The 10,205-nt window shown below is 52.3% G+C and overlaps 2 protein-coding genes across 2 annotated transcripts; both read right to left on the bottom strand.

The window, feature by feature from the left end:
* Nucleotides 1–87: 87 nt before the first annotated feature.
* Nucleotides 88–2,877, bottom strand: LOC4813737 (histone-lysine N-methyltransferase 2C). The gene is made up of 2 exons (XM_033384318.1): nucleotides 2,654–2,877; nucleotides 88–2,569 (listed from the first exon to the last, which is right to left on the bottom strand). The coding sequence occupies exons 1-2, from the start codon at nucleotides 2,774–2,776 to the stop codon at nucleotides 176–178; spliced, it is 2,517 nt and encodes an 838-aa protein (XP_033240209.1). The 5' UTR covers nucleotides 2,777–2,877; the 3' UTR covers nucleotides 88–175.
* A 648-nt stretch (nucleotides 2,878–3,525) lies between these two features.
* Nucleotides 3,526–9,394, bottom strand: LOC6900698 (proline-rich extensin-like protein EPR1). Its single transcript, XM_015187687.2, has 3 exons — nucleotides 9,169–9,394; nucleotides 6,715–6,783; nucleotides 3,526–6,642 (listed from the first exon to the last, which is right to left on the bottom strand). The coding sequence occupies exons 1-3, from the start codon at nucleotides 9,169–9,171 to the stop codon at nucleotides 3,979–3,981; spliced, it is 2,736 nt and encodes a 911-aa protein (XP_015043173.2). The 5' UTR covers nucleotides 9,172–9,394; the 3' UTR covers nucleotides 3,526–3,978.
* Nucleotides 9,395–10,205: the final 811 nt, after the last annotated feature.

The following is a 10,205-nucleotide window of genomic DNA, read 5'->3' as shown; positions in this document are numbered from 1 at the left end:
GAACCAAGCCTTCAGGTTTCAGCAAGGCACTATTGTTTTGTTCAATGGTTGAGTCGATGAATGCCCTCATACTATTTTTGTTGAATATGTTTGTAATAGAAACCATTTATAATGATTTAACTTCTACACTAACTGAAGAATAAAAAAAAAGTGATACAGCTAATACAGTTAATGGTTAGAGGGCATCGTCCACGTGGAATTGTATCAGATCCTCGACGGGAAAGCGGAAGAGAGATGCTGTCTGTGCCTCGGCCGCCAGTTGCTCGATATTGGCATTCTTTTGGTACCGAAAGTGCTCATCCATAGGGTGATGCCCCTGCGCCCTGTGGTGGCGATGATCGGTCCGGTGGCTGACAAGAGAGGCTGGATGTGGCGCCTCTGGCAAGTCGGCGGCCACAATCGGATGCTCGAAGTCGATGAGGGGCATGTGGTCGCTGCGAGAGATGGAACTGGAGCGATTCACTTGCGGTTGATGATGCTGCTGGGTTTGATTAAGAGATATCTGCTGAGACGGCTGCTGTTGCTGATGATGGTGTTGCGGATGAGTGGCTGCCGGTGTTGCAGAGCCATTGCCTGCCTGACGCGGCTCGATGGGGCTCGGGGGATTGGGTGGGGGCAGATCACTCGAGTAGATCGTGTTCCGATTCAAGTTGTTGTTGTAAAACGGATTTGTGGAAGCGCGTATTGTCGCCGTGGGCTTCTGCTTGGGAAAGACATTCAGGTGGAGCATAATGGGGCTCGTCTGAGACTCTATAGACTGAGACTCCATCGCCTGACCCTGTCCCTGAACTTGACCCAGAGCCTGAACGTGAGCCAAGCCCTGACCTTGTGGATAGCCATGGCTGTGGCCCTGCCAATGACTCTGGCCCTGATTTTGTCCTTGCGCCAGGCTATGTCCATAAACCGGAGCATGTCCATAGATGGCCTCATCGGGATGCACGCTCTTGGGAGGCGGAAATTTGTGGGCCTGAGACTGATAGAGAGCTTGCTGCTGGCTAAGTCGCGGGGCCTGGTCGGGGAAGGATATTTGCATGTGGCCTGGATGGGGCGCCTGGGTGGGGAATTTGAATGGCGTCTGGTAGACGCCGGGACCCAGATGTTGGTAGGCGGCGGCCGTGGTACCAGTCAGTGCTGCCGGCGAAGGCATCGCGTACTCCTGCTGGAAAGGATTGCGGAGTACTGAGGCGGGACGCGAGGGAGGCATCACCGGATAGATGTCCAGATTCAGCTTGAAGGGAATGCGCTTATGCAGCGGCTGTCGTGTGGCATTTAGGCCGAGCACTGGCTGGGGCAGGTGCTGGCCAAAAGGATCGGCCACGTAGTGCTGCTGACTGCCGTGCTCCAGCAGGAGATTGTGGTTGCCCTGGGTCAACTGTTGCTGCTGCTGCTGCTGGTGCTGCTGGTTCTGGTGCTTTTTCTTATTCTTCTTCTTGGACACGTTCTTGTTGGGTGTTAGCTGCTGCATGGCCAGCAAATTGATGTCCTGCGGGGAGCGTGGCTTGTATGGATACAACTGATCAATGGCCACGCGCTGGTGGGACATCACTCCCGGGCCGTACCACTGCATGGGCATTGGCATGGCCATCGGCATGGACATGGACATCGACATGGGCATTGGCATTGGCATTGGCATGTGCCCCATTGATATAGGCAATGGGATGCTGAACTGCATCTGCTTCTTGTTCCGCTTGCTGCGAAAAAAGTTCCCGATACCGCTGCTCTTAAGGTTCTTGAAGCTTCCAGCAATATGGAGGCCCGTGGGCATCATCACCATCGGTGGCAGCTTGCTTGGACCCAACCCATTTATGTGTAGGTGTTGCAGGATGTCCTGGATGTTGTTCACCTCTGGCCGCGGGCGTTGCTCCTTCTCCGCCTCGCCCTTGGTGAACTGTTCGGGCATGGGACCGTCGTAGGGAAAGTGGAAGGGTTTCGGCTTAAAGTCTTCCCGCATGGCCAGAGTGCCCGGCGTCTCGGAATAGTGGCGCCTCAGCAGGGACGTTGAGGGCGGCGGCGGTGGAGAGCCGGACATCTGGGGGTGGTGCGTGTCCTGGGTGGCTAGGCGAGGCGGACGGGGCATCTGATCGCGCAGCACGCCACGAAGAGGTGTCATGGTGGCTGATCGCTTGGGCAGGCGCTCGTAGACATGCCCATCGTCAACATCGTTGCCCGAGGTGGCGTGTGGGGCCCGTCTCGCTTTCGTGCGCCATGTTCCGTAGATGGGCGCAGGGGCGGGTGCGCCGTGGTCGGCACGCTCCAATAAGTAGGCGGTTTCGCCAGCAGCTCCCGTGGCATGCATCTGTTGCAGATGCAGCTGCAACTGCTGCTGCTGTTGCCGGAGATACTCTTGCTGCTGCTCGTGCTGCAGTTGCTGTAACTTGGCACGCATCTTCTCGATGTCGCTGCTGCTTTGGATCTGGCTCTGGTTCTGATTCAGGCCCAGGCTCTGGGTCTCCCTGTCGCTGGGTGTCGTCTCTGCTGTGGACTCAATGTCGTTGAGTGGTTGCAGTGGTTGTTGCTGGTGTTGATACAGAGCTGCTGTGGAGGCGACCTTAACTACCATGAGAGACATCTGCAAGAAATAAAAGGAAAGCTCGATTGCCAAATCCTATACATACTCCCACCGGAAGAACAGAAGAACCCAAAATTTACGTACAATTGTGTGGACGAATAACAGGCCCATAATCCAGTGACTGCCCCTGGTTGTGGCTAGAAGAATGCCAGGACTCTGCCGCGTTCTATACTCGTTATCTCCTGTTGGGGCTGGCTGCATGGACATCTTTCCGGACTCTGGTGGCTGCTGCTCGAACCGCTCGGCTTGCCTATCGCTCTGTGAATGTGGGCACCTGGCGCGACTTCTGCCTCATCGCGGATCGCAACGACGACTGTCTGCAGTTGGGCGCTAGCAGCGCCTAAAAAGTTGCCGCAGATATAGATATATAAATATCAGCGAGTGGCGACCGCTTAATTAGAAAGTTTAATAGAGTTTGCGCCTGCGAAAGCAAAATACTTGCACAAGTACACAAATAAATTAATTGCTGAGGCGCCTTCGTGCTGCCGGCATGTGCAAAAGAAAGAGATATTAAAAAACGCATTGACCATGAAACGCTCAAGATCGCAGCGAAATGACTAGAAATCCAAGTTGACTGCTAAACAATCCGAAGTGCTCATGCCCTGACGGATAGGAATCTCCATTTTTCAGTTGCTCTTGGATTCCTAAAGAGCAAGACCTCGAAGGGGAGGAGATCTTTACCAAATGCCGTGATAAGAGTAAGTTTAAATTATACATTGGGTATACAAAGAGACGCTCATTTCTGTCAGAAAACTAAAACCAAAAAAAATAGGATACAAGAAGGCACATCAGCCAAGTATAGTGTGTGGAACAAACATCCAACAAAGTCGTAGAGGCCAACATTTTCGAAACCCTCCATAGATGTAAAGCTAACAAGACCACGAGATCTCCCGGACATGATCTGGGCTCATTTCCCGTTGTCCAATTGATGGGATGGAAGAGAAAATGCGTGGAAATATTCGAAAATCTTATTTTATTGTTCAGGTTTTCAGCAATCCGAATAAAGGTTTATTTAATCGTAATATAGAGCTATATAGTCTTGAGCTTGTGTGCTTGTCTGTTATAGGCAACAGACAGACACACGTCGATCGATAGCGTTGGTAGAACATAGCAAGAGTTGGATAGACTTTTAGCCGTACAACATAGGGACACCGTATAGAAACAATGATCCCCAGTTGTATGAGTATGCGATTCATTAATTACAAAAATACGAATACAAAAAAAAAACAAACAATTTTCGTCCTTGCTGGCGCCTCGAGTGGTTCCTAGCACTCACAAGCACTAGCACCCCCGAAGCGTTGAAGTATCGTTACACTGTATTGACTAGATCTACAATATCTAGCCCTAGACATATAGTAGCTATTGCGCTGCCAGAGACGCTCTCTGACCTCTTAGATCTCCTTCGAGATCTAGAAGTCGAAGGGGATGTTGGGCTTCGGGTACTGGTAGCCCTGGTGCTTGGTCGTCTGTGGGGGCACACTAGCTCTTGTCGGGGGTGGGATGTAGATGGTGGTCTTGCGGGTGGGTGGTGGCGTGGGTGGACGGGTCACGCGGGTGGTGACGGGCGGCAGGTATGTGGTGGGCGGGCGAGTGGGTGGACGGGTTGGGGGAGGGGTAGGTGGCCGAGTGGGTGGACGGGTTGGGGGAGGAGTTGGTGGACGAGTTGGTGGCCTGGTTGGTGGAGGAGTGGGGGGCAGGTACGTTGGTGGGGGAGTAGGTGGGCGAGTGGGTGGACGAGTGGGTGGACGAGTTGGGGGCCTAGTTGGTGGCTGGGTGGTGCGTACTGGGGGACGTGTGGTTGCTGGTGGTGCAGGCTTGTTTGTGGGTGGCAGGTAGGTTGGTGCAGGAGTAGTGGCGCGAGTCGGGGGCCTAGTTGGAGGACGAGTAGGTGGTGGGGTGGGTGGGCGAGTTGGGGGAGGAGTGGGTGGACGAGTCGGGGGACGAGTTGGTGGTGGAGTTGGGGGCCGAGTTGGTGGCCTGGTTGGTGGTGGAGTGGGAGGGAGGTATGTTGGTGGAGGAGTGGGTGGACGAGTGGGTGGGCGAGTGGGTGGGCGAGTTGGTGGCCTGGTAGGAGGCTGAGTGGTGCGTACTGGAGGACGGGTGGTTGCTGGTGGTGCAGGCTTGTTTGTGGGGGGCAAGTACGTAGGTGCTGGGGTGCTGGATGGGCGTCTTGTGGGTGGGATAGTAGCCCTCGTTGGAGGTGGAGTGCGGATAGTCGGTGGTGGAGTGCGCACAGTTGGGGGTGGAGTGCGTACTGTGGGGGGTGGAGTACGACGAGTAGTAGCTGGTGGTGCTGGCTTGTTCGTGGGTGGCAGGTACGTAGGTGCGGGAGTTGTGGCCCTGGTTGGGGGCTTGGTTGGAGGACGAGTCGGAGGACGAGTCGGGGGCAGAGTTGGTGGTGGTGTACGTCTGGTCACTGGAGTTGGGGGGCGAGTGGGTGGCCTGGTTGGTGGTGGAGTGGGAGGGAGGTATGTGGGTGGGGGAGTGGGTGGCCGAGTTGGTGGCCTGGTTGGGGGACGGGTTGGCGGCCTGGTAGGAGGCTGAGTGGTGCGTACTGGAGGACGGGTGGTTGCTGGTGGTGCAGGCTTGTTCGTGGGGGGCAAGTACGTTGGTGCAGGAGTGGATTGGCGGGTTGGGGGAGGAGTAGGTGGCCTTGTTGGAGGCCTAGTTGGTGGAGGAGTGGGTGGCCGTGTTGGTGGTGGAGTTGGGGGACGAGTTGGTGGCCTGGTTGGTGGTGGAGTGGGTGGGAGGTATGTTGGTGGAGGAGTCGGTGGACGAGTGGGTGGGCGGGTTGGTGGCCTGGTAGGAGGCTGAGTGGTGCGTACTGGAGGACGGGTGGTAGCTGGTGGTGCTGGCTTGTTTGTGGGTGGCAAGTAAGTGGGCGCAGGAGTAGTTGCTCGAGTTGTAGCCCTAGTTGGGGGTTTGGTTGCTGGCCTGGTGGGTGGTGGTGGAGGTCTGCGGGTGGTTGGGGGAGCAGTGGGTGGCAGATATGTTGGAGGTGGAGTTGGTGGGCGAGTTGGAGGCCTTGTTGGTGGTGGTGTTGGTGGGCGTGTTGGAGGCGGTGTGGGTGGGCGAGTTGGGGGCCTGGTAGGAGGCTGAGTGGTGCGCACTGGTGGTCGTGTGGTTGCTGGAGGTGCTGGCTTGTTGGTGGGTGGCAAGTAGGTTGGTGCTGGAGTGGACGCACGTGTTGGTGGTGCAGTTGGAGGACGAGTCGCTGGCCTGGTTGGAGGTGGTGTCCTTGGCGGAGGAGGTGGTGGAGGCACACGAGTGGTTGCTGGTGGTGCTGGCTTGTTTGTGGGTGGCAGATAAGTTGCTGGAGGACGAGTCGCTGGCCTGGTTGGGGGAGGGGTTGGAGGACGAGTTGGTGGCCTTGTTGGTGGTGGAGTCCTTGGCGGTGGTGGAGGAGGAGGCACACGAGTGGTTGCCGGTGGGGCAGGCTTGTTTGTGGGTGGCAGATAAGTTGCTGGAGGACGAGTCGCTGGCCTGGTTGGGGGAGGCGTTGGAGGACGAGTTGGTGGCCTTGTTGGAGGTGGTGTCCTTGGCGGTGGTGGAGGAGGAGGCACACGAGTGGTTGCCGGTGGGGCAGGCTTGTTTGTAGGTGGCAGATAAGTTGCTGGTGGACGAGTCGCTGGCCTGGTTGGTGGAGGGGTTGGGGGACGAGTTGGTGGCCTTGTTGGGGGTGGAGTCCTTGGCGGTGGTGGAGGAGGAGGCACACGAGTGGTTGCCGGTGGGGCAGGCTTGTTTGTGGGTGGCAGATAAGTTGCTGGTGGACGAGTCGCTGGCCTGGTTGGTGGAGGGGTTGGGGGACGAGTTGGTGGCCTTGTTGGGGGTGGAGTCCTTGGCGGTGGTGGTGGTGGAGGCACTCTGGTAGTGGCCGGTGGTGCTGGCTTATTGGTAGGAGGCAAGTACGTGGCTGGCACGCGCGTCACCGGAGGCCTCGTCGTTGGAGGACGGGTCACCGGAGGCCTCGTCGTGGGCGGACGGGTGTAGGGAGCCTCAGTGGTGCGAGGGGGAAGATCGAACGGCACCTTCGGCGTGGGGTAGAAGTACCCGTCGGCGGCACGGACCTTGCGCTGTAATGGACGGACTCGTTAATAGGGAATCTGCTTCAGAGTTGGGTTTTCGGGGGGGTGGGGTTTACTTACCACATGCGTGTCGGCCGTTGTGGTGGCCACCGCCACAGCGCAGAGCGCCAAGACGTAGAGTGCACTTCTCTGTGGGGAAAGGGAAAGGAGACTCGGTTAAGAATAAGTAGAGATAAATCGAGATGCATGGCTTCTCGGTCGTAGTGCTCGTAGTGCTTGTGGCAGAGGTTCAAGTGTCTCCGACTAACAACTGGCTCTAACGAGCGGCTGATTGCGGCTAATTGCCCGATCGCCTTATAAGAACTAATCGCCGCTTCACGCTTAGTGGCAGCTTGGCCCGAATCGGAGACGAGGCAAGGCAAACCGAGCCGTCGTCTGCCTCTATGGCCTGCGGTTCAAAACTCTTCGAAAAGTTCAGCCCGAGTCAGTCCGGGGTGAAGTATTCAAATCAGTCGCAGACACATTACCATAAATGCATTGAAAATCATTCGAAAATGTTAACACAGACATTCAACTTTGACAGTCATTAGCATCTCTAGGTCATGGATAGCGATCCCCCATCCCCACCCGAGGCTTGCTCTGAGGCGCCATTGATTGGTCTGTAAACCTAGTAAATTTCGCAGATTCGTGTGATTAAAACATAATGCTAATGCATAATGGGAACACAGCGATGACGAGTGAAGATGCTCAGCGACAAACGACAACCTGCTGAAGCTGAGGAAGCAGATCTCTGGCTCTGAGTTATGGCTTCCGTTGATTCCGTTTCGAGTATTCATTTGCATTTGTCGCTGTGGCTATCCGCAGCAAGGTCATCGACTAGCCTCTGTCAACGTTAATGAAAGTGGTCGTCGAATTGGTTGATACTCGATGGTCGATGAGCTCAATTCACCCATCGCAGAATTTTTTGAGATTCGTATATAAATAGCTGATTATTATGCCAGAAACCGGACCTTCCCCGAAGAGAGAGACAGACCAGTTCTACGCAACAGAACCAAGACAATGATTATATAATAATCATAAAAATAGGGAGAAAAACTAAAGTCAGAAATTAGCATACGCACAGCCATAAAATAATAATAAAAAAAAAAAAAAAAAAAAAAAAAAAACAGCTTCGAGTGTCGTTTATAACCAAATCTGTTGGATTATAACAAATACAGCGATGAGCACCACTACATTGTCTTTTGTTACTGCCTCCGAATGTTTGCTAATTTCGACAAATATTCAACTTTTTTGAATGTAAATGATTCCAAAATTATTTATGCTAATGAACTCGAACATTTGGCAGTTCTAACTTGTTTGAAATTTCATTAAAAAAAAACACACACACACACAAAAAGAATTTTAAAATCCATAAGATCGTGTTTGACTTATGAGATGAGAATCGTTAGCAATTAAAAAAGAAAATATTATATTTATTTATCTTGCTTTGTCAACGCGAAAGTGAAAGGACACTTGTGTTTCATCGATATCTTGAAGCTGGCTTTATTCCCATTATGCTAATGAGCAGCTAATTAATCCGATACAGACTGGATCGAGGGTAAAGCCAACTCAAGGGCAAGACCTTAAGACAGTTATTACAGTCGCAACGGAGCAACAAATAGTCTCGGAGCTAAGATCTCTACAGATCTTTGGAAAGTGTACAAATCTGACAATTTCGCACTCAACTTAGCGATACATAAGATAACCAAGAATATCTTGGTCTTGGGCTGGACAACTGGGACACTGATGGTTAGCTCAATGGCAATGTCTAGAATATAACTTGAGGTAATTGTTTTTATGGCTATTTACCTAAATACGCCAATTACCAATCTTTTAAATGTCAGAAGCCCCAGCGAAATGTATTTATGAAAAACAGAAAACAAAAACAAAAAAAAAACACGTTTTAATTTCATCTTCAGTCATGTCAATGCTGACATAGAAACAGCAGCCAAACCAACCAAAGTGGCAGAACGCAGCTGGTGCCATCCTAATGGCTTAATACGCAAATGCTACTCTTGGCCAAAGCGGAGGCGATCCGAGCCAAGATGATTTGTGGCTCTGTGGGCGGCCACACGGCGCATGCGTAACATTGCACTCGTTCGACAAAGTCCACTCGCATCGCATCGCATCGGATCGGATGGGAGCTTGGGACTTGCTTGGCACTTGCACAATTTCTACGGTCAACCACTTTTAGCGGCTTAAATGTCAACTGGCATCAACAGAGACAGCAGAGCCGGAGATAGCTCTTGGTCGCAGATCCGACAATCTTTAAAATGTAAAATGCAAATAGATTGGAATTGGAATCGAGCTGCAGTCGGGGCTTTAGCAATTTATTTGCCTGCTTCCCTGGCTGTTTGTGTTGCTCTTCTGCCATGTTGCAGATACTCTTCCCTTTGCGAAACTCTTGTCTTGTCTTGTCTATGTCTTGTTTGTCTTCACACCGAGGGACACTTGTTTTTTGGACACTTTTTGCACACAAAATATTATTGTTTGTTTTAGGACGGATTCAATTGAAACTAGGTTGAGTTGCTTTACCATGGTGTACACTTTTGGACAGCTGCTATAGACTCAAACTGGAGGTTTGCTGATTTATTAATCCCGATTTCGTTAGGTAATCCTTTTCGTGCGTAATCCTTGGCGGAATGGCTAAGAAGACGACGCGACCGATCGTATCAAAATTCAATGGTCAATTGAATTTGATCGATGCCCAGCTAAGTTGGTTTAACTTCTAGGTCGAGTGTGGAATACCAACTAAAGCATCAAAACTTGTAGATTTTCTATATATACTCGGACCCGCCATCTGCCCGAAAAGCAACGCCGCAACGCCACCGTCGACAGAGGCAGCGACAGAGGCAGAGGCATCTTCTTCACTTGGGCGACAGCGGTTAACACTCGCCCCGGACCGCAGCAGCAGCGGCACAACCAGTGGCAGCAACAGCAGAGGTGGAGAAGAAGGCAGCGGTCGAAACCGAAAGCGGCTAAGATGAAGATGCGGCGCTCTCTGCCAGCGCCGTCGCGCCGTCGCGACGTCTGCCGAGGCTGACCAGGCGGTTAACCAGTCCCAGACCTGCCGCTGCTGTCGCTTCTGCTGTCTCTGCTTGAGATGTTTGGGAGTTAACAGACGGCTAACATCAGTTGGCCAAATTCGAGTAAGCCCTAAAGCAGCAATTATAACAAACCTGATGCGGCAGCAGTAGCAGAAGCACCAGATACTTACTTGTACTACCGCATGCTTAACTTGGCCAATTTGCTGTTGGTTTTACTATTTAGCTGCCTTTGATTTGGGCAAACACACTATGCAGATGCTTTTTGGTCAGTTTTTGCCAAAATTCCAACTTTTAGATAAAGTGAGAACCCCCAAAAGCGAACGGGAGGGTTTCAGTAATCAAATTTCATTGAGATTTTGTCATAAGAGCAGATTTTGGGTACAGTGAGAGATCTCTAAAAGAAATAAGTAGATTGGTATAGATTTTGGCATTCACAAGCTTATGTGTACAGCCAAAGCTCTATAAAGCAAAACGGACCTTATATATACCGTGCAGTGTACTCATACCAGATTTCTGAATATTTTG

This window comes from Drosophila pseudoobscura, chromosome X (genome assembly GCF_009870125.1).
Source record: "Drosophila pseudoobscura strain MV-25-SWS-2005 chromosome X, UCI_Dpse_MV25, whole genome shotgun sequence".
Taxonomy (NCBI): domain Eukaryota; kingdom Metazoa; phylum Arthropoda; class Insecta; order Diptera; family Drosophilidae; genus Drosophila; species Drosophila pseudoobscura.
This window is presented reverse-complemented; position numbering and strand designations above follow the sequence as displayed.

Coding starts and splice junctions, on each gene's coding strand:
- LOC4813737 (XM_033384318.1), bottom strand. CDS start 2,776: ATGTCCATGCAGCCAGCCCCAACAGGAGATAACGAGTATAGAACGCGG. Junction 2,570..2,653: donor TGTTATTCGTCCACACAATT/GTACGTAAATTT, acceptor TATTTCTTGCAG/ATGTCTCTCATGGTAGTTAA.
- LOC6900698 (XM_015187687.2), bottom strand. Junction 6,643..6,714: donor CAACGGCCGACACGCATGTG/GTAAGTAAACCC, acceptor CGTCCATTACAG/CGCAAGGTCCGTGCCGCCGA.